The following is a 24,486-nucleotide window of genomic DNA, read 5'->3' on the forward strand; positions in this document are numbered from 1 at the left end:
TTTGCATTTATTTAATTCACTTGAATCAAAAAACTCATTGCCAAGCTGGATGTCAAATTGGTTTGTCTCTTCTGAATACTGAAAGGGACTTACTATCCAATTGGACAGACGTGCTTGTTGAATGGGACAGCAAAACTGGCTCAGCTCCATCAGGCTTAAAGCAGAAACCGGGCATCCAGCCAGGGGACTGGTTAGAATTAGCTGAGTTGTGACAGATGCCTACATGGCCCTGCCTCCAGCATACTGGCCTGGAGCTTGCACTCTTTCTAGATACATTTCTGATTCAATTCCATCTACACTATTCTGGGTACCATTTACTTGACACTGGTATTCTAGTGACAATTGCCATTTGCCCAGGTGTAAAGAGTTATCCTAAGACAGCATGCAAGGGTAGGTTCATTTTTATATGGTTCCCTAGTATCTGTTCTTTCTTTCTTTTTAATTTGATTTTTTTAATTTCTCTCCTCTCCTCCTTCCCCCCCCCCCCATTGTCTGCTCTCTGTATCCATTCACTGTGTGTTCCTGTGTGTCCACTTGCATTCTTGTCAGCGGCACTGGGAATCTTTGTCACTTTTTGTTGCGTCATCTTGCTGTGTCAGCTCTGTGTGTGCAGCGCCACTACTGGGCAGGCTGTGCATTTCTCGCATGGGGCGGCTCTCCTTGCAGGGTGCAATCCTTGCACATGGGGTTTCCCTACACGGGGGACACCCCTGCATGCCATGGCGCTCCTTGTGCACATCAACATTGCACATGCGCCAGATCACCATACGGGTCAGGAGGCCCTGGGTTTGAACTCTGGACCTCCCATATGATAGACAGATACTCTGTCAGTTGGGCCAAATCTGCTTCTCACTGGTATCTGTTCTTAATATAAAAGGACACAAAACAATGAAAACATTATAACTGAAGCCTGTTTGATGAAGGGGCTGTGAGGACACATGGTGTCTCACCTTCCACAAAGCCTCACCTTTATTCAGTTTCATTCTGTTCAGCATTAATAATGCACGTTGGTGAATGGTCTGATAACAGTGTGTTCTTTTCAGATGAAAATTGGAGAGACCCACACAGATATTGAATTGAGTGGATTGTTGCCCAATACGGAATACACAGTGACAGTTTACGCCATGTTTGGAGAAGAGGCCAGTGATCCTGTTACAGGACAAGAAACAACATGTGAGCAATACAGTCATTCAGATGAATTGCAGTAATAACAGCCCAAATCCATGTGAGATTGTTAAATTGGAAATAATGATTTAGGTTGAAACCTCATAGGAACAAATTGTAACTTAAGAAAATATGTATTTTATTTAGGTGATATAAATGTGCATCTGTGGGTTTTGCGTTATTATGAGCAATATGGAACTTTAGTGTCCTCTAGATGACTCCACCATTGTCATTGCCTAAATCTAAATGCTAGAATAAAATTTAGAGGAAAGAACATGGGCTTTGGAGCCAGAGCAACTAAGATTGGAATCCCAGCTCAGTCATATTTTAGCCCGGTGGCAACAGTCAAGTTATGTAACTTTTTTATTTAAAGATTTTTAAAATTTATTTCTCTCCCCTTCTTCCCCCACCCCCCGAGTTGTCTGTTCTCTGTGTCTGTCCATCACTGTGTGTTCTTCTGTGTCTGCTTGCATTCTTGTCAGCGGCACCAGGAATCCGTCTCTTTTTGTTGCGTCATCTTGTTGTGTCAGCTCTTGTTGTGTGGCACCATTCCTGGGCAGGCTGCATTTTTTTCACACAGGGCGGCTCTCCTTACAGGGCGCGCTTTTTGTGCTTGGGGCTCCCCCACAGGGGCAACACCCCTGCGTGGCACAGCCCTACTAGTGCACATCAGCACTGCACATGGGCCAGCTCATCACACAGGTCAGGAGGCCCTGGGTTTGAACCCTGGGCCTCCCATGTGGTAGCTGGATGCTCTATCCATTAAGCCAAATCCGCTTCCCAAGTTACGTAGCTTTTTAAAGTCTATGAAAGGAGGAACAGTAATCTTACATTGCAGGGTTGGTGTAAGATTAAATGCAGTTGTATGTGTGAGAACATTTATCACATAGTCAATATTTGTTTTTTGCCACTCCTTATATCAAAATGTATGAACTTTTTTTCTATAAATCTTTGCTGTCCTTTTCATCTGAGGCCATTATTTTTCTTTAAAAAAGAGTAAAAATTTTATTGGCAAGTCTATGTAGATGTAGAGAAGTCCTGATATTTTATGAAATAAGCTAAGCATGCATAGTATAAAAATAATTCTTTTCTCTCTAGCCCTTTAAGTATTAGGAAGGTCACTAAGTCCTACAGGCCTGTTATTGTCAAGGAATCAGTGTGTTTTGAAATAATGAAATAATTGGCCTTTGGTTAATGAAAAGAATCAGCTATCAGACGTTGTGGCTATGGCTGTTAATTGGCATTTGCTTTTCTGACTCTACCACCGGAACTATTTGAGTTTGTGTTTTATGTATGGAGGGATGTGTGTGGGGGGGGATAAGATGGAGGAAGGGAGAGAGATAGGGAAGAGGAGAGAGAGAGGAAAGGAGAGAGAAAACGAGAATACTGGTTAACATTGCAGAATTTGGAGTAAATTGCCTGGGTTGAACTCTAACTGTACTTCTGCTCCTAATAACTGTGTGCCCTTGGCCAAGTTACCTAATCTCTCTGAGCTTCAATTTCCTCATCTGTATAAAAGGGATAATTGTAATTTTAACCTTGAAGTCTAATGTAAGGATTTAATAAGTTAACACATTACGTGTTAGACACATGGAAAGTACTCAAAGGGTGTTAGCGGATATTATTACTATAAATGTGCAAAAACTCATGCTACTCTCAAAGTCCAAACTTCTTTCATACTCACAGGGTCCCCAAATTCACATTACTCCAAGGTAATTTTTAATCTGTTGAATCAGAAGGAAGTCCTTGAAGAATTGTCCAAAGACTATAGAATCCACAGTTAAGAATCTGAAGAAATACCAGCACCTCTTTAGATAACTTTAAAGCAGTAATAAAGTGTTTCTTTAGTCTGACAAAACCACTGTAATTTATCCAACAAATATTTATTGAGTATTTGCTATATTAGGGATAAAACTGGGAACAAAATTAAACCTAATCCCCCAATCCCCTGAGACTATACTATATTGGGGAAAAGGACAGTAAAGCAGTACAGGTGCAGTGAAAAAAAAAAGATAAACAGGGACAGGAGATAGGGTTGGCATGGGAGAATGATTTTAAATTAGGTGATCACGGAAAGCCTCACCAAGTAGGTCATGTAAAGTTTGGAAATCTTAAGAGCAGTGAGGAGACCAGCCATTCGGCCTGCTGGGGAGGAGCATTCATGGCTGAGGGGAAGGCAAGTGCAAGAGCCGTGTGCTGGAGTGTGCTTGATCAGGACCAGAAAGATGCCAGCCAAGAGGAGAGTGGTAGGAGCCTGGCCGTGAGAGGCAGCGGGCCAGGTGTGTGGAGCCATGCACACAATTGTAAGGACGTGGGTTGACTGTGAGGGCCTGATTTACATTTTTATAGGATCACTTGAGCTGCTCATTAGAGAATAGCTGTAGCCCGTGGGAAATGCAAGCAGAGAGCTCAGCTGGGAGGTCATTGCAAAAATCCAGGCCAAGGAGTGATACTGTCTTTCCCCAAGAAGGTAGCAGTGAGGGTAAAGAGAAGTGGTCAGATTGTGGATACATGCTGAAGGAATGGATGGTAGATTGGAGCTGTGCTGGGAGAGGAAGAGGAAGCCAGGATGAGCAGTGGGAAGAACAGAGTTTCCACTTATTCAAAGGGAAAGAATGAAGGAAGAGCAGATAAGGGGGAGGTGGCTAAGACTTATTTCAGGTACCCTGCTTTTTTAAATTTTATTTTAGGAGGTACTGGGGATTGAACCTGGGACCTTGTACCTGGGAAGCAGGTGCTCAACCACAGAGCTACATCTGCTCCCCTGTCCTGGTTTTTGATGCAATGGTTTTGTTTTTTACATTGGACTTGATAATAGCACCAACTAGAGAAGGAAAGACATGGAACATGTGCCTAAATCTTATATTTTTCAAAGCATGTGTAACTTATTACTCCTATTCATTCTCTACAAAGGGATTCTGTTTTCTCTAATGAAAGCACATTATTGAATTTTTGTGAGACAATCCGCTGGTTTTTTAGGATTAGAAGTTATTTTCTGGGTGATTACTTTTCATGTGTAAATAGTTCAGCAGTTAGGATGTTGTTTCTTGGCTTTTAACATGTATGTTATTTAAATTCTTTATTTCTTTTCTATTCTATTACTGTAAAGTGCCTTTAAGTCCACCAGCAAACTTGAGAATCTCCAATATTGGCTCGAACAGTGCTCGAGTAACCTGGGAACCAACTTCAAGGAAGGTCGTTGGTTATCGGATTGTATATAACAATGAAGATGAGACTGAAATCAATGAGGCAAGTTGTGAAACATGAACTATATTGTCTGGGTAGTTGCATATTAGTTATATGTCATCCCAAAACACATGTTAATCATTTAAAACCATGTTAATCATTTATTATTGCTCACAGTTACAGAAAAAGGGGAGAGGATTGGACAAAACGGTACAGTTCTGACTTGGCACCCTCATAAGGTTGTAATCAGAGTGGTCAGAGCTGGAGACGTCCTGAAGGGCTGTTTATTCACAAATCTGGTGTCTGATCTGGGAAGACTGAAACAGGTGGGGGCAGGAGCAGCTTTCTTTATCTCTAGGAAGGCTCTACACATGATCTCTCTAGCATGGCAATTTCAGGGGAGCTGACTTTTTAGATGGTGGCCCAGGAGTCCCAGAACATGTGTCTAGGTGGAAGCCATATCACCTTTACTGACCTAGACTCAGAAGTCACCTGCTATCACCTTGACCATCTCCATTGGTAGGAGAGGATGGAAGAGGCTGCAAGGCTTAGCCTGGATTCAAGGTGGGGAGGAGCACAGATCTCACCCCTGGTGGGAGGCTCGTTAGTCACATGACAAGAGGGACATGTGGGATGGGAGATGTACTAGTGATGTAGTCGTCTTTGGAAAATACAATCTGCCACAGTGGGACAGAGGTGGGGAAATATATATCTTTATAGAAATATTAGGCTAGAAATAATGTCCATATTATCTAGGTTATCTCTCTGTTTTGGGGCAAGTTGACATCTAAAAGACCCTCCATAAGCTTAGATGAGATTAACTTGAGAAATGAATAATTCCAGTCTTGTGTAGGAAAATACTTTTAAATCATAGAATTTGTGAAAATAAATGAAGACTAGTATCTTGCATATGGTGACAAATATTTTTGAAGTTATTTCCTTGGAAATATGTTTTAGCAGGATAGATAGTAAAATTGTTTTATTTTTTTCTTAATCTTGGTCCAAGAAGCTAACACAAAGAGGGAACCATGTTGCATTACATCATTTCTATTTTCTGATCAAATAAAGCAGTTTCATATATAAAGACAAACTTTTTCCTACTACTACTTTCAAGTAGTATTTTATAGAATGTTCTGTCATTTAGGAAATTGGGTAACAGATGGACAATAGCTGCATATTTGCTGATTATACAGAAAAACTGTACAAATGGACACCTGTCATTAACCTTCATAAATCCTGAGGGAAAACATTTTTGATGAGACTGGGACAATTTAGACTAAAAGTTTTGTTTTGTTTCAAAGATTTATCTTATTTAATTTTTTCTCTTCACCTCCTCGTAGTTTGCACTGGATGTGTCTGTTTGTCCTTGTTTCTTTAGGAGGCACCGGGAACCGAACCCAGGACCTCAGCTATGGGAGGGAGGAGCCTAATCCCTTGAGCCACTTCTGTTCCCTGCTTTGTTGTCTCTCATCGTGTTTTTCTTCTTGTGTTCTTGTTGCATCATCTTGTTACATCAGTTTGCCGTGCTTGCCTGCCGTGGCAGCTTGCTGTCTTACTCATCCTCTTTAGGAGGCACCAGGAACCTTGGCTCCCTGCTTTGTTGTATCTCTCACCATGTTTTTCTTCCTTTGTCTCTTGTTGTGTCAGCTTGCCATGCCTGCTTGATGCACCAGCTTGCTGTCTTCTTTAGGAGGCACCAGGAACTGAACCAGGGACCTCCCATGTGGCAGGCAAGAGCTCAATCATTTGAGTCACATCTGTTTCCCAACACTTTGTTTTTAAAGATAGAAGCCTGGAGTAGTAAAAGATTGAAATGTATAAACAGTGAGTTACAGTCTATATCACTATCTTAATATGCCAGAGCTGCTATGACAAATACCACACATTGGTTTGGCTTAAACAACCAGAATTTATTGGTTCATGGTTTTAGAGGCCAGAAGTTCAAGTCAAGGCCTCAGCAAGAGCATACGTTCTCTCGGGATCTATAGCATGCTGGTGATGGCTCCCCACAGTCCTTAGTTTCCTTGACTTTCATCTCTGCCTCCATCTCATGGTCTCCTCCTGTGGCTTTCTCTGATGTCTGGCTTCTGCATCTTCTGACTTCCTCCAGTTTCTGGTTTCTACTGACTGACTACTTCTAAATTTCCTCTCTTTATAAGGCATCTGGTCATATGGATTAAGATCCATCCTGTTTCAATTAGGCCATAGCTTAGCTCATAATAACATCTTCAAAAGGTCCTGTTTACAAATGGGTTCATACCCACAAGAATGAGGATTAAGATTAAAAACATGTCTTTTGTTGAATTACATGTTTCAATCTACCACAGTCACCATAATAAATTAACTATTTTCCCAAGGGTTACAAATTCATCTAGTAGACAATGTAAATGAATAAAATGGGTCAATCCACATGTAAGAACAGTCACATCTGCAAAGAAATACACTTTCTCCTGTTTTTCTTGAAACATGAGGCTAATTTAGACTATATTTTGTATTTTGGGACATGGATACAAAAGAAATTCTCTGCTCTAAGACAGACAGTAATTCAAGACCAATGATAAATGACACTTGGCTTCAGTGACTGGCACTCCAGGGCAGAGCAGGGACTGATGTTCTGGGGAGTACATGTCTATCCAAGAGGCATCCAGAGTCAGTATCTGCAGATGGCTGCTTCAGAGAGAGCTAGGCCCAGCGCATCCAGATGTTCTGATTCTTGAAAAGACACCAGGAATTTCTAGTTTTATGTGAAACTTACCAATTTGACAAAATGTTGGCTCATTAAAAACCAAAATAACACAACTAAATTCACCTATAAATATTTGTTTATGATAGAGCAACCTTCCTGAGTAATAACTTTTTAAAATACTTTTTAAAATTAAAAAAAAATACCTTGGATTACATAAATGTTACATTAAAAAATATAGGAGATTCCCATATGTCCCACTCCCTACCCCTTCCATACTTTCCCACATTAACAGCATTCTTCCTTAGTGTGGTACATTTGTTACCATTGATGAACACACATTGGAGTGCTGCCACTAAGCATGGATTATAGTTTACATTATAGTTTATACTCTCCCACACAGTTTTGTAAGATATGACAAAATATATAATGACCTTCTTCCATTATTGCAACATCATTCAGGACAATTTCAACGTCCTGAAAATGCCCCCATAGTACACCTGTTTTCCCCTCTCCCTCCCCTCAGAACCTCCAGTGGCCACTGCCTCCACATCAATAATAAAAGCTCTTCCATTACTAGAATCACAATAAGTCTATAGTAGAATAACAGTAAGACTACTCTAGTTCATCGTTCATTCCCAATCCTGAGGATTCTGGGATGGTGATTCCCACACTGCCTCTAATTGAGAGTGGCTTTAGATCTCATGAAGCAGGTAATTTTTAATAAAACAAAATAAGCTTTCTTTTATACATAATAGTTCTATTTGGAAAGGTAATTATATAATGTAGTAAATAATGTTTGAGACTGTTGTGGCTGGTTACGGTATTTTGAGCAATTTTTCTTTACAAAATATGGCCCTAATCTAATATAGCTGTTGATAACATTTGTGTGCTTTTTGTAGAGTTTTTCCAATCTTGGAGATGTCTTTAACAATTTCTACTTCTAATTTATATTGTACCAGACAATTAGCAAACTGTGTTTGATGAAACTGAACTTAAAATATGAGTGCATGGGTTATTAGTGAAGATCTGAGAAAATTATGTTTGAGTAAAATGCAAGAACAATGAATAAATTTTATAACAGCCATTTTGGCAGGTGTGTGTGAGTGTGTGTGTGTGTGTGTTTTCTTCCTTCTTAATATTTAACCATGTACTTGAGATTGAAGTTGCTGGATAAGTGTCTTTCATTTAAGTGAAGTATTACTTTACTTAATTTTGGAATATATGCTGTTAAGATATTTTCCTTTACTTTTAATTAATTTAAGCTTCTACTTATAGATAATATAACAATTGGCCTTTTAGGATATTTGGTCCCCAAACTTTCTGGAATGAATTTTAAAATGTCTCATCTAAAATCTATTTAGTATGTAACTTGTGATTGGTTGGAATAAGCTTTTTAAATTACTATTTAATTTAATTACTATTTCTCTGTTTCACACCCTTCCTCCCCCCTTTCTCCCACCTTTTCTGTCTTTTCCTCCTCCTCTTTCTTTCCCTCTTTGTGTCCATTTTCTGCATTAACCCCTATCTTAACTCTTTGGAGATCAAGGAGAAAAAATAAAACAGGATATTTAAACAATGTCTGTGATGATGAAGGTGATGGTGCTGGGGGTGGGGTAGTTGGGATGGTGCAGCTGCTAGTACCTGTTGAGTGTTTATCATGAGACAGGTGCTCTTCCGAGCACTTTACATATTAGCATCTCATGCAGTCCCTACAGAACCATGTGCTGTCAAAGCAAAACTTGTCAAAGTATGGACAGGAGCCATCTCAGAGAGCCTACATCGTGAAAGGACTTGGGGGAAATATATGCACATGATGGTGCGTTAACTGTTGCCATGTGAGTTTTATAAGTGCAGAGGCTGCACTTCTGATTTCCAAGAGGCAAACCCAGTTCCCGGCATTGATGACTCAGCTGCAGAGCCCAGAGCAGAGCCCAAGTCCCTCACTCCTCAGCAAGGACGCTTTCCTTGTCCCTCCCCGAATCAGGCTGTACTTTAGTTTCTAACTAGATGGTTTCAATAATTATTCTCAAAATAGTTGCATAAGCATGAGATCATGGTAATTTATTACCATTTTCCCAGATTCTTTTCCTACATTAAAAATGCTACCAAAGAAAATCAGTTCCAGAGCTATTTTTAAAAACATAATTACAATTATAATATAAATAAATGATAGCTAATGGTTTTCATTTGATAAAATAAAATAATCAATGCTGCAATCATATAAAATATAGTTTGTTCAGTGCCAAAAAGGATGCTTTAATAAGCTGGATCTTTAAAAGATTATGTCATGGTTTGAAGCAGCATGTGTCCCAGAAAAATCTGTTCTTAAATCTAATCCATTCCTGTGGTGTGTGAGTAGGACCTTTTGATGAGGTTACTTCAGTTAAGGTGTGACCCACTGTATTAGTCAGCCAAAGGGGTGCCAGAACTCTCTTGGCTTTTATAAAGGGTATTTATTGGGGGAGAAGCTTACAGTCACAAGGCCCTAAAGAATCCAACTCAAGTTACCATAAAAGGTACTTTCTCACCCAAAGTCTGTTGCCACTTGTTGACACAAGATGGGCAATGTCTGCGAGGGTTCAGCCTTCCTTTTCCTCTTAAGGCTCCATGGTCCTAGCTTTTTCTGATCTCAGCTGTAGGCTGGCATAAGACTCTTCTCTGGGCTCATTTCTTTCCGGCCTCAGCTGCTCTATTCTCTTCACAAGGTCAGCTTGAACTATCAGGCTCGTCTCTCTTCCTGGGGTCGTGCCTATGGAGCACTCTCTCTTCGGATGTATCTGCCTCTGTGTCTACTTCTGTGTGAGAATCTGTTTTATCAAGCTGAGGGGGCTGGGATTCAATGCTGAGTCGCACTCCAATGACATCGTTGAATCAACGCCCTAATCTTAACATAATTTAATCTGACATCTCAGCTGAATCTAATATAATCAAAGGGTTATCATGACCAGAGGAACAGACCAGTTTACAAACATAATCTATATTTCTTTTCAGAATTCACAAATAATATCAAACTGCTATACCCACCTTAATCAGAATCGGTCTTAATCCAATTACTGGGATTCTTATAAGTGGAATGAAATTCAGGCACACAGAGAGAAAGCCACAGGAAGCAAGAAGCTGAAACAGAGTCCAGAAGAGAAGGAAGAGGCCCGGAGGTGCTACCATGTGCTTTGCCATGTGACAGAGGAGCCAAGGTTCACCGGTAACCAGTCCAGAATGCCACAGTGTTTGGGGAGAAAGCATCACACTTATGATGTCTTGATTTGGACATTTTCCTGGCCTCAAAGTCGCAAGTGATTAATTCCCATGGTTTAACCCAATTCATTTCATGGTATTTGCTTGAGCAGTCTAGAAAGCAAAAACAGATTATATATATATTTCTACTTTTAATTTCTTGTTGTAACTAAGAAATATTGATTTTAACTTATTTTTAAATTAAAATTTTGACATCTTTGCAAAATTCCTGTTTGTCGCAGATTTGCGATTTAGAATGAGGTCAAGGCCTAACTCTGCATCCCAGGCTAGTTAGTGAAGCTATTTGGGTCTCAGTTTCCTCATTTATAAAATGGTTTGGGTTGGGGTGAGGGACTAAATAAGACAATGTATATAAAGTCCCTGACATAGTATAGTGCATAATAAATCTTAGCTTTTACAATTCAACAACAGGTAGCAATCTTCAAATACAGTTTAGTAGAACATGTCTTGACCTCATATTTTAAATATGAATTTGTCTCTTCTATGGGTTTAAATGATGACGCCATACCGTAAACAGTGTTGAGAGCATGGGATATAGAGCCCGAAGCACTGGCTTTTAAATTCAAGTGTTAATGGGCTTTCCCTTGGTCAAGTTCCTTAACTTTTTGAAGTCTCATTTTCCCCTTCTTCAAATTGGGAATTGTATTAGTTTCTTGGCTGCTAAAACAAATACCATACAATGGGTTGGCTTAACAATACTGGTTTATTGGCTCAGATTTCAGAGGCTAAAAGGCTTGCTTTCTCCTGGAGTTTGTATCTTCTGGCTGGCCAGCAATCTTAGGGATTCCTTGACTTTTTCATCACATGGCAATGCAAATGGCAGTGTCTTTTTATTCTCATGTTTTTCTTATAGGTTCATTGACTTCCAGCTTCAGGCTGCTCCCCAGGGCTTCTTTCCATGTCCAATTTCCTTTGCTTCTCAGCCATCCTAGATTCTGGCCAACACTCATTCATTTGGCACACCTCAACTAATAACATCTTCAAAGGTCCTATTTTCAAATGAGTTCATACCCACAGGACCAAGGTTTGGGACCAGAACATGCCTTTTGTGAAAGTCAGAATTCAGTTCCCAGCAGGGTAGTAATTCGCTGCTCCTACAGGACTATGGTGAGGAATGAATTAATGCACGTAAAGCACTCATAACAGTGTCCAGGCCAGAGTAAACACTAAATGCTAAAAATTATCTATAAAATTGCCAGGCCCTGATTTCGAAGAAGGTAATAAATTATTTTGGTGTAACATAGTAGCTTATAATATCAACCCATGGTTATGCAACTTGGACAGGAGTGGTGTGGACAGCTCATCTCTGCTCTATGTGGTGTCAGCTGGGGCCACGCTTGCAATCATCTGGGAGCTTGACTGGGTCGGAACTTCCTAGATGACTTCACTTCCATGTCTGGCACCTTAACTGTGGCGGCCGGAAAGGCTGGGGTTGGCTGGGTCTTTCTCTCCAAGAGTGAAGCTCAAGGTTCCAAAAGGATGAAAATGGAAGCCTCTCTCCTCAGGGTTGGCACTTGCATTTTGATCTGCATTTGGAAAGAGATGTAAGTGTTTCGGAGGCCACCCCTTACTTTAGATGAACCCTTTCTTTACTCCTTTTTAAATGGCCCTTTGGTGCTTCTACCTTCATTTTCATTTATTTATTCATTCACTAAAAAAAAAAAATACAGTTCACCATACAGAGAATAAGCTAAAGCAGGCTCTGCCCTCAAGGTATGCGTATACGTTATGCAGATGATAGACATTAAATAAATGTGCAAAGAAATAAACTAATTTCATGCTGTGTTTGATGCTAGGGAGAAAACAAATGGGGCCGTGTTGGAGAATTCCTACCCAGATAGGTGGAGAGACAAAACACTTCTGAAGAAAAGGAATTTAAGCCCTGTCCTGATATATGAGAAGAACCTTTTTTTTTCTTTTTTCTTTTTTTTTTTTGAGATCCTGGGGCCTGGGGATTGAACCCAGGACGTCATATGTTGGAAGCCAGTATTCAACCACTGAGCCACATCAGCTTCCCTGAGTTGGTTTTTTCATTTGTTTTCCTTGTTTTGTTTTATTTTTTCAGGAGGTACTGGGAACAGAACCCAGGACCTTCCACGTGGGAGGTGGGCATTCAATGGCTTGAGCCATATCTACTCCTAAAACCTCATTTTGAAAAGAGCTGGGGAAAGAGAATTCCAGCCAGAATGAATAGCATGTGCAAAGGCCCTGAGGTGGGAAATGTGTGATCCTGATAGAAGGCTAGTTTGAGTCAAGCCCTGCTTGCCATTTAGGAGTGTGGCATAGAGAAGGGACAGTGTCCACATTATATGAGTCAAAGGGGTCATGGCATGGAGCTTGATTTTGATTTGGAAAGCAATGGAAAGCCAGCAAAGGTTTTAAATAGGGAAGGAATGGATTTTATATTTTTATGAAAGTCACTTTGACTACAGTGAGCAAACACATAATAGTCCCCTTTCCCGTTACCTCAGGTCTCATCAAGATTAGTCAAGGATAGTAATTGTGAAATCAGATCTCATTGATATTGCTGCAGAATGTCCCTGGAAAACATTTTAAGCAGGACCTTTCATGTCAGAGTCTTCTCTCAGATAAACTTACTCATGTCTTCATTCCCCAGAGTATCACCCGAGCTAGGGCCTCTTATTATAAGTATGTATCACACAGGGTTTTTGTGAGGATTAAAGAGCAGATTTATGTAAATGGCTTAGGTGGGGCCAGCATTTATTTGTACTGAAATATGTCCCCTGGACTATGCAGCCCCAAACAAGACTTCTCAATTATGTGCATAGATTTGCCAAGCTGTCGAAGCTGTGTATAATCTTTCTCTGACCCTGAAGGTGACTCTGTCTTCTCAGACCCCACCCTGGTCTCCTCTTAAGGGGTCCTTTCTCAAGGTCTGTTCTTAGTTGCCAAGTCCCCTTTCTTGTCCTTTCCTTTTCTAACTCCCTTAATTCTTATCCTCAGGACTTATTTCTTATGTGCTATGAGCAAACCTAAAGAGGTGGGTACAGATTTTCCCAAAGATGCTTTCTATGGAAGATAAAGGGGGATATTTCAAATCTTTTCTATTTTCTTTAATACTTATATTTCCTGATTCTTCCCTTGCATGCTTGTTTGCCTATGCAGCTCTTATCAGAGTTATCACTAACATAGCCATGAAGATGAAAACTGGCTCTTCCTATCAGATCAGTCCAGAAATATTATATTTATTTATATCAGCCTCATTGTCTGCATTTCAGTTGTTTGCACTTTAGTTTCCATATCTCTAATGAGTGAAAATAATGTTGATTGCAAAGTTCTCCTGAGAATTAACTAACAGGAATCTATTTAAGGGTATATAAGATTAGAAATGTGTATATATAAAGTTGACTAGTTCCATAATTTAATATATTTCACAGTATTTCTAGCTCTGCTGTCAGTCAGGTGAGTTATAGATAAGAATAAATGGACTTCTGTTTCCAGCATTTTGAATCTAGCTATTATGAGTTCTCTCTTTTGCAGGTTGAAGTCGATCCTGTTACTACATTCCCTTTGAAAGGCTTGACACCTCTCACTGAGTATACTATTGCCATCTTCTCCCTATATGATGAAGGACAGTCAGAACCCCTGACTGGAACGTTTTTCACAGGTAAGCGTTATCATAGTTGTGAGAAGTTTCCAAGAATAACTACACAGAACCCAGAAACTGGAGCAGCCTTTTCAAATGTGATTTTGAAGAGATTGCATTTTAATTCTTATTTCTTTTATATTCTTATAATTAGAAAAGAACAATTAGGTGACTGGTATGTGTACTGGTTAATTGTTTTTCATTAAAGCAAGGGAAAAAGAAAATGCCATCTAAATCCAAAAGATCTCACTTAAAATTGAACATTGTTTTCTTCTTAATCTCACAACTGTTTCTTTTATTCTATCTATGTCAAATTTTCTCTTACTCCTTCCATTCAAGTTTGTATGTTAAGTTGACCTTTCAAAACTGCTGATATCTAACAGTTTTGACTTATAAAAATGGCAATTTCATATAACTTAACCTAACTCATCTGTCTATAACTATTATTGCATTTTAACAGAGCCTGAAAAATTAATGCAACAATATGATTTTTTAAAAAATACTAAAATTAGATTAAGATTTGAATGTATTTATTGTCATTTTTAGGTACCTTATAGTGGCCCAATAAATATAATTTTTTTTGTCTGTTGGTGGCAACAATTCTCTTAGTGCTTTCTGAACTTATTTGTAATGCTATATTGAAGAGATGAGAAGGTAATTTGGAAAGAGATGAGGAAAAAAAGCTGAATTGAGAAATAATCTTCACAGGAGAAATAATGCATCCCAGAAAAGCAGTGATTTCAGGAAATCTCCCAAAGGCTAACTCAAGTAGGAATTCTCATGGCATCTTGTAAAAAAAAAAAAAAAAATTATAACCTTTGATTTCAGATAATAAAAACCAATGAGATGATAATGCATTTTGGATGTAGTTGGATGTTATGCATGTTATCCTTGTTTTGTACATCCTGAAAGTGTGAAAGCTGCAAAAGAGTGGAAGTTCTGATAAATTATATTTAGCTTCTGATAACAGCCTTTTCACAAATTAAAGGGATTAAAGTTCTCTTCTAGGCCTTAATTTATTCCCAGGGAATTGCTTAAGCACTAAAAGACATAGATCCCAAAGGAGATGTTTTTCAGGCCTCTGGGACATCATTTTAAAAATTTCATCAGAATGCTTATAAGATTGTCTTTGAAAGGCAAGAAATATAATACACTTATTTTTCATAGTTAATGAAAAGAGCCAGAGACTCTAAGGGCTCTGGAAATTACTGGAAAACTTTAAAAATCTATTATTTCCAGTTTTCCCAGATTATGCTGCTGGGGTAAATGCTGGAAACAGAAATGTAAGGCCTCAGTGGACTGATCAGCATTGTTTTCACTTCCTCCCATGTGCTTTCCTAAAGCAACAAAATTCCTCAAAAAGTCTTCTCTCCATAGGGCTCCCAGAAGCTGCTTGTGTTTTGGCTTCCTTGCCTTCTCCTTTCCCTAACAAAATCCCCTTCTTTGGCTTACAGAGGAAGTCCCTGCCCAGCAATACTTGGAAATTGATGAGGTGATGACAGATAGTTTTAGAGTGACCTGGCATCCCCTCTCAGCTGATGAAGGGCAACACAAGTTGATGTGGATTCCAGTCTATGGTGGGAAGACCCAAGAGGTGAGTTGTCTGAAATAGACTGAAATTTAATCCAGAGGATTTTATCTGGAAGTGAATACATACGGCTATAATGGAGTTGCCTGCCCTTCATTTTAAAGTAGAGTAAGAATCATGAAAGTAATGAATATTTTGCATGGCATGGAGATTTTATGAATGTCAAGTCATATTATTTTTTCCAAGATTAAAATGCATTATTGCCAACACTTATGTTATGTATCTTATGTATTTTCAGTTTCTTTGATTTTCATAAATGAGATTTAATAAAACTTCAAAACGCCACTTTGGCAAATAAATCTAATGTTTGCTTAGGAAATTGGGAGGATAAAGTCTCTGGTTTGACTTTCAGCTTGAACTCAACAGCCCTGGAGTTTTTCACTTAATCTTAGCAAAAAGGCTGAGCAGTCTCCCCTGGAGTTCTTAATTCTCAGTTGTTTCCAATAAAGATGGCATTTCTCTTTGTTTCTTTTATTTATTTATTTATTTAAAATTTCTTTTTTTAATCCCTTGTTATTCAAGTAAACCTAGTTACTAATCAAGTTTTTCCAGGTTATCCTAAGAGAAGAGCAAGACTCATATGTTATTGAAGGCCTGGATCCCGGCACGGAGTATGAAGTTTCACTCTTGGCCGTACTTGACGATGGAAGCGAGAGTGAGGTGGTTACTGCTGTTGGGACTACACGTAAGTTTTGGTCTGGTCAAGATCGACTTCAACAGCTCCCCCATCCACCATCCATTCTGATAACCTCTTCACCCACCAGGACTTTGCTGATCAGCCTTATCCATAGCCACAGAATATTCAATTTCTTCTTGTCTCCCAAAATTAATTCCACCTTCAATGAAACTGATCTGCCAAGCATCTAAGCACCCTAGACTATTAACAGGGACCATATCTGTCTAGATCACCATTATCCACAGTACTTAGCACAGTACCTGGCACATTTTAAAGGAATAATAAATGCTTGATGAATGGATGGATGGATGGATGAATGGATGGATGGATGAAATAATTCATAAACAAACAAGTGACCAGACAAAAATAAACCAAGTTTAACATGTCCAAGAGTTTCTGGGATCCGCCACACTGATTTTGGTTCCAAGAATCTTGTGCAAAATCCATTCACTGATTCATTTGTCCCTTCATTTTTTGAATATGAGGTATTAACCACATATTAAATTGTCTTAGATTGGGTTCCCTGGAATCAGATTCTGAGACAGAAAATTACATCCAGATGGCTTATTGAAGAGTGCAGTCAGGAGATACATCTGTGAGGAAGCGAGGATGGCAGGATGGAGCCTGGGAGTAGCTGACCCATGATGGTATTGCAGCTGAGCCCTGAGCTAATCCTTTTAGGAACTGTGGAGTTGGGAGGGCCCGTCTCAGTTGTCCCAAATTGAGACAGAGGGGCTGGGCCTTTGTATTTCCACATTGCCAGTCATTGGAAGTGGCGAGAGCTCTGACAGAGACTGTGAACTTGGGTGAGGCAGTTCCCAGTGAGGGAGGGAGCTGTGAGCCATTGGCAGCCAGCATTCCGGCACCTGGGAGATAGGTGTTTCAGGCCCCACCCCCAAGAGGGGATCTGGGTGGAGCATATGCATCCATAAATGCTCAGCATTCCATTGGATGCCCAGGGTGGGTACGAGAACTGGAAGATGCACTTCTTGCCCAAGCATGCTGCCTCTTTGGTGGTCTTGTTTGGCAGATCTTTTGCAACTTGGTCTAGGGCGCTGTTAAATTTCCTTTAATTATCATGGTTATACCCCCACTTCAAAGTAACTGCGAGGTTTCACAGTTTTGTAGCTGTAATTCAAATGTTTATATGAAGTCTGGTGTCTCTGATCCATAGAATAGAGAGCGTTTCCCTTACTTCCAACTCACCTCTTTGGTCTTTCCACAATGAGCAAGGGTGTGGTAAGAAACAAGTGAAATATTATAGGTGAAATTTCCTTTGAAAACTACAAAATGCTGTACATGAATGTTATCATTACAGAATTTTAAGTAATGAATTTTTTTTAGTTGACAGCATTTGGACAGAACCAGCTCCAACCATAATCCCCACCAGACCTGTGACTTCAGGTAAGGACAAATAGGTGCCCATTTACCTTAAGAAATGTTTGTTTCCAACAGAAGTGATGCTATTTCAGTTTTATTTATTTTTTGCATTATTAATTAGGAAAAGAGATGTCTCTCCCTCCAAATTTCCTTTCAGACCCTCCCAGCATCTTCTTTACTCCTCAGTGCCTGTTGGTCTTCTAGTCAACTCATCTCATGACAGTGTCTAGCCCTTCCATCTATGTACTGGCTTCCCATTAACTCTTCCCAGTTGTTAGCACAACAAGCCCTCCTTTTTATCTCAGTGGCTTCTCATCTTGCTCCCTGTTGAGAATTATGGGTTCCTTGCATTTCTGTGGGTCACTGAGATTTGGCTGGTATATTGTTCTTCCTTCATCTGTTATTTTCTCCCTCAGCTTCGCTCTCCTCTCTCCTCTACTACACATCTCCCAAGAAGCAGTCAGGGTCAAGTAGGTACATAAATCTTACAATATTATTTCTTTCCTTCCTAAAATCCTTCCGTGGTTCTCCATTACTCATTCACTCATTCACTCTCATTACTCATTCACTCATTCATTCGTTCACTCATTACCCAGTTAATCCCTTCTTTGTGCACCCAGATCTTTTTATCGTAACAATCAAGCCCCTTCATGATTGGGCTCTAGCTTACCTCCTGGCCTCAGCCGTGTTTCCTGGGCTTCTTATTTCCTTGGGCCATGTAGAACTCCTAGCTCTGAGTATGAGTAGTTCCCTCTTGTTCCCACTGCCTAGTACCTCCCCCACTTTGCCTGGTGAATGTCAATCTCCTTCCTTTTCTGTGGTGCTGACTTTTTTGGTCAAGCGTTAATCACTCAATTTCTAAGGCCTAAAAATGTCTGACATACTTTAAAAGCTCAGTGAATGTTTGCTGAATGAATGAATGAACAAATGAAGAGAAGGAAAAGCCAGTGGAGATGGACAGAATGAAAGGAAGTCAGTGCAGGAGAGAAAGAGAGAGGAGGAAATGGGACAGTGAAGGAGCAGGCAACTTAGGAAGTGAGAATGAATGTGCCGGAGGACACAGGTGAAGGGGTTGGATGGATATCAGAGGAAGACTAGTACCCACTTGGGCTGAATGAATAGAGGCAGCCATGGTGAGGGGTTTGTGTTTTGAGAGACAAGAATTAAAATAGAAATGGAGGGACAAGCAAAGGACATGTGTGTTGGATGCTGGATTGTACCCTGAGACTGACTGCTCCAGGCCTTTGTGTCCACTATGCCAATACTAGTGTGAAGTTCTCGTGAACATGCCTTTGGGTACAGGGGCTGCTTTCCTATGTCCAATGGTTTCTCCCTAGTTCTCTTCAGTGGTGGACACACACAGCTGATGGTTTTGAGACGTCCACAGGTTCATCTTGTAAGCCTCTCAACGCATTTCTGTTTGTCATCAGTCTTCTTCACGGCTCCTCATTAACTACTAAGGCTGAGTTGTTCTTGCTTCCTGTGGGTCTACATGATAGAGATAAGGACATTAAATGATTCTTGTTGCCATGGCTGCAGATAGTCCCTTTGGCTCATTTTGGAATATGATGGGTTAAAATCCTTTAATCCTTGGTTGTGTTTATTCCAGTTTTCCGGACAGGAATCAGAAACCTGGTTGTAGATGATGAAACCACTTCTAGCCTGCGGGTAAAATGGGACATTTCAGACAGCAGTGTGCAGCAGTTCAGGGTGACCTACCTGACTGCTCAAGGGGAGCCTGCGGAAGAAGTGGTAGCAACGGTCTGTATAAATACAGCTGACTAGAAACTCGCGAAGTTTCATCACTAACCGAGCTAACAAGGCTATCTCCGAATACAAGCTGTTCTGCTGATTTCTTGGTGACTCTGCCATCTCCAGAAACTAATGTTCTTGGTTAATCCATACTTCTCTGTTGGTTTCTTGGTGACCTCTCTATGTCCAGAACTTTCCCCATGCCTCACTGCTTCAAGTTCATAAAACTTCTGCACCTGAGTCCTAGTTTTGCTTCTGTGGCTTTGACTGCCTATCAGCACACCAAAGATGGGTCATAAAAAATGTATTATACACTTGGATCAGTATAAATTAATATAAAAATAAGGATATATGTAAAAGCTCCTTTTTTTGCCCTTGGGAATCAGATAAAATTTTTTTTTCAGAAAAGCATAAATGGAAGATCTTCTTTTTGTAGTAGAAGAGTTCCTAATAAAATATCATCCACTGACAAATTGTTATATATTTATTGACTTAAACTTATTTTGAGCAGACTTATAGTAATTATGCATGCCTCCCCTCTGGGATTTAGATTTTAATAGGTTGAGTTTTCTTTAAGTTGTTTCAGCTATGTTATTTTTCTCAATGGCAAACCTAGGTACACTTAAAAAATATATATATATGTATATATATTTTAAAGATACTTAGATTACACAAAATGGTACACACAAAAATATAAAGGATTCACATATGCCCCACTTCCCACACCTCCCACACTTCCCCATATTAACAACTTCTTTTGTTAGTGTGGTACATTCATTGCAATTGATGAACACATTTGGAACATTGTCAATAGCATGATTATAGTTTACGTTGTATTTTACACTCTCTTCCACTCAATTCTGTAGGTTATGGCAGGATATATAATGGCCTGTATCTATCATTGCAGTGACATTCAGGACAATTCCAGGTCCCGAAAATGTCCCCATATTACACCTCTTTTTCCTTCTCCCTGCCTTCAGCTCTCCAGTGGCCACTATCTCCACATCAATGATATAATTTCTTCCATTGCTAGAATAGCAATAAGTCTATAGTAGAATACCAGTAAGTTCACTCTAATCCATATTTTATTCCCCAATCCTGAGGATTCTGGGGTGATGGTGCCTACTCCATCTCTAATTGATGGGGGGCCTTGATCCCATATGGCTGATGGATGGGACTCTCTTGCTTGCAGTTAGACTCCCTCAGTTCCATAGGTACACTTTTAATCATGGCCTTCCCATGTTTTCTTAATTTTCATGATATCATTTTTTAGTACAGAACCCAAAAATTATTTTCTCTACATGTTTCCACTCAGACCAGTTAATTCTAGTTTGCATCCACAAGAAATTTTTCCTCCTTGTCAGGGAACATGCTTCATTTTAGCCTCATTTCTTGGATTTCCTGCCCTTGGCTGAATTATTTTTGAAGACACTCTAGGAAAAATGTCTCCAGAATTCCTTATTGCTCAGGAATAACATGACTATCCTTCCTGCTGCTTCTTAATTTACAAAGACTTTGACGGAAAAATATTTTTACTTATCTGTTTATGTAAACAGCTATTTGATCCCCATGCTCTTCAGGAAAGTGCTTTATTTCAGGTTGATAGAAGAAACTCCTTCAGAATCTATAACAGTTCTGAGAATAGCCACACCCACTGTAAATAGCCAAAAAGGGCCATGAATTTGGTCTGGAGTACCTTTGGAAAGTTAATAGACACCTATTGAATTATAAATTCAGTTGAACTATTTCAAATGATTCATGACTGGCAAATTTTAAAAAGTTGAAATTGGATCTGGAAATGGTAATTAAAGTTATAATTTGGATGTTCCATTTTTTCCTTGTTATTGTCTTTATATTGCAACTTAGTTCCTGAAAATGAGACCCATAAAAACCCAGCAGGGTGAGATTTTTTTGTTTCTACTCTTTCCAAGAAACACATTGAGCTTCTTGGTGAATTATTCTTGCTAATTTGGAAAGAGAGTAACAATTTAATCTCATGCAGACACTTGTAAGCTTAGCAAGGTAAAATAATAATAATATTTACTTTGGGTTGTCCTAGATAATTTTCCTTTGCTAGTTTCTTTCATTTCTCACTGTTTATTTTTTAAGTACTTGGGCACCTAGGTGAACGATAAATGATCAAAAGTCCTAACCACACAGTTGCCCAAGTTAAACAAACTAAAATGAAAAATATTTCTAAATTTGATCATAATTATTTACTGTGCAGAAATTTTTTTTGCTACACATAAGAAAATACTGTAGACTTCTTTAAATATCAAGGTCCTTTACGCATTTCAATTAAATTAGATTTGCACACACTTGATTTATAGGCATCTTTTCAGGCACTCACCTGAGGATTAAATGAGAAGATATATCATAGTGTTTTAATGACATTTTACTGCTATATAAATGGTAGTGTATTATTACTAGAGACGGAAAGTGGAGGGCATCTAAATTTAGGTATAATAAAGACAGGGTAGTTGAAGATATTTCAAGTTCAACATTCTTGATATCTCACTGTCCAGATGACCAAATTTAAAAATAAAAATGCATGACCAAGATAGCTAAAACATTTTGAAAATGTGTGAAAGGAAAAGTATCTGGATAAAATAAATGCCTCTTTTACTAACTTTACAATAATTCCTTAACTGTAAAAATCTATAAATTTGTATAATAAAAGGCTAAAATAGAGAAAGTTGGAGAGTACTGTTTAACATTATACACAAAGTTTAGCCTAATATATGAAAAGCAAATTAAATTTACTTTTCCAATTGAGTAGGTGAAGTATTTATACATTTTAAACTATAATCAGAATCTCCCAAATATTTCCAATAAAAACATTTTAAACTTTTAGAAAAGAAGACCACCTGTCAAATGTTTCATAAAGATTGCCTATCAGCTCTGCTCTGAAGTCTGTAGGTGTAGTGTTGACATTGCCCTGAATTTTGTTCCCTGAGTAGGAAGGTCTTGCACTTACTTTTTTGAGAAAGGCTAGTCAAGATTCCATATTTTTCTAGGGTCTAGATATCAAAATTCATAACCATGGCTTGAATTCTGAATTGCAAGAAACTTTGTAAAACAGGACTATTCAAAGAGTGGTCAGTCTGCCACAAAATAAGTACAGATAGTAAGATGAAATTTTTAGAAACATTTGGAACAGTTTGACTTTGCTGCAATATCCAAGCATGAAACCACTTTTCTAGAAATTTATTTTTTATCATAGTTTATAAAAATATTGGTCTGCAGTGGATTAGAACTAAAACAACACCTGATCTTTCACCACAATTGGTTTGAGAAGCCCTGTCTAGAAAACAGAACTTTATAAGATGGGAACCGAATGAGATGGAGGCAATCCTCTTTTTGCCTCAAGGAACAGCTTGCTGGATGTGGTCCAGGCTGCTCTGAAGAGCTCTGGGTGAGAATGGAACCAGACATGAAGTAACATTTCTGGAAAAATTAAAACCATTATGTTCACTGGTTAGATTTTCATCCTACTTAACTATAAGCATCTTGTAGAATTGTTTTATAAACAAAAACACCATCTGCTGTGATCTGCAGCATCTGTTTTTAACAGGAACACATCTTTACTCTGTTTTGTTCAAGTAAGAAGAGGCCAAGCTGGAGGAACTTTGAAAACGAATATGAGGAGATTTATGCTTTGCTCTGGGGAATGAGTATTCCTGGGGTAAAAGGTTCATGCAGTGCAGTCAGGTAGGGTCGACCGTAGTGGTTAAAAGAAAGCTCAGAGCCAGATATCAGTCTTGGCTCCTTCACTTCATAGCTGTGGGCCTCAGTTTCCCCATCTTTAAAATGAGTTTCAGTGTGCCTACCTATAAAATGAGAGTAATAATACTCCTTACCTCAAAGGGATGCTGTGAGGATGAAATGAATTCCTGATTTAAGATGCTTAGAGAAGCATGTATCAACAGGAAGTACTAGTTAAGTGATGGCTGTTATTATAGACCTCAGCAACTACTCCCTGGAAAACTAAAAGCCCCCAAATGGTCAGACTGCTTTTCAGTATGCTAGAAGCCATAGGCTTCTCCGTTTGAGAGATGAACTTATTTAAGGACCACCAGCCTGGGTGGTTTGCTAGACAGACAGTTTGTAATGAGCATCCAGGCTCTGTGGGCTCCAGAGGAGTTACATTGAAGACAAATGCCTTGAAGGAAGCGAAGTCAGTGGACTAACACGAGTCAGAGCAACCACATTTCCTCCTTCACACGTCCTTAATGCCAGTGTTGTCTAACTCATTCTAGCTGCTTTGCAAATCTCCCTCCCAGGCCCCTGCATCTTGGCATCAGTACAACCCTGTGCATTTCAATGCTCCTTACATAGGAAGGGCAAAGTTCCTATTAGTCTACTATAAAATCGCCTAATTCAGATTTCCTTTTTTTCATATTAAAGTAACACATTGCTTTAAGAGCTTAACAATATCTTTGCCCCAGCGGCTTTCTAGGGCTTATTCCATGATTGATGGGTTCCTTCCTTCAGCCAAGATAGGCAGTGCAGCTCTGTGCCTGCTGGCATTTTACCCAGCCCTTGGATTGGAAAGCACCATCAGCTGTCCTAGTCTTGTGATTCCCTTAAACCTGTTGGGGTCAGTTCTTCTGTCCCAGCATTTTTTCAGCCTTGATTAAATTCATAACTGACCCAGATCCGTGCCAGTATCTAATTACTGGAGCACAGGCAGAATACTCTGTGGTTCCAAAACTAAGATCTCATGTGGCTTTTCTGGTCCATGCCATTCTTTCAAGTTTGCCAGTGTTTGCACTGCTGTGCCACATGGCACGCTGTGCTTGTGCTTGTGCAATGTCGGCTCCACAGCCACACTGTGTTTTTTTGTAGCCTTTTAGAGACAGCATGATGGTGATTTGAAATTGAGGAAGATATCTTTCAGAAATAAAAAGCTGCAACCTGCTTTAGTGTTGCTGGTAAATTTGTTCCAACTTAGAAATCTTGGATTGAATGTGTGATTCTCTCGCTCTTGGTTAACACTCATCCTTCTCCAAGTGGAAGAAGGAAAAGCTGGGATCAGGTGATCTCTGACGGGATAAAGAATGGAAAGCCAAATATTCAAGGTACTTAAGTAGAATAAAAAATGAGCAGGCTGGGTTGTAGAATGAACACTCTTAAGCCATAAACACCTACTTTCCAAACAGATCACAGTTTTCCTCTTCTCGATACTTTAA

General features: G+C 39.3%; 1 protein-coding gene across 3 annotated transcripts in view; it reads left to right on the forward strand.

The window, feature by feature from the left end:
- Positions 1-24,486, forward strand: part of COL14A1 (collagen type XIV alpha 1 chain) — a 202,674-nt gene that overhangs the window by 65,985 nt on the left and 112,203 nt on the right. For all 3 annotated transcript variants that reach the window (XM_004480742.5, XM_004480745.5, XM_004480744.5), the window contains exons 13-19: positions 1,044-1,173; positions 4,274-4,413; positions 13,793-13,919; positions 15,353-15,492; positions 16,039-16,171; positions 17,507-17,566; positions 19,152-19,303. In XM_004480742.5, coding sequence (XP_004480799.1) covers positions 1,044-1,173; positions 4,274-4,413; positions 13,793-13,919; positions 15,353-15,492; positions 16,039-16,171; positions 17,507-17,566; positions 19,152-19,303 — 882 coding nt within the window. The remainder of the gene's footprint in view (positions 1-1,043; positions 1,174-4,273; positions 4,414-13,792; positions 13,920-15,352; positions 15,493-16,038; positions 16,172-17,506; positions 17,567-19,151; positions 19,304-24,486) is intronic.

This window comes from Dasypus novemcinctus, chromosome 14 (assembly GCF_030445035.2).
Source record: "Dasypus novemcinctus isolate mDasNov1 chromosome 14, mDasNov1.1.hap2, whole genome shotgun sequence".
NCBI lineage: Eukaryota > Metazoa > Chordata > Mammalia > Cingulata > Dasypodidae > Dasypus > Dasypus novemcinctus.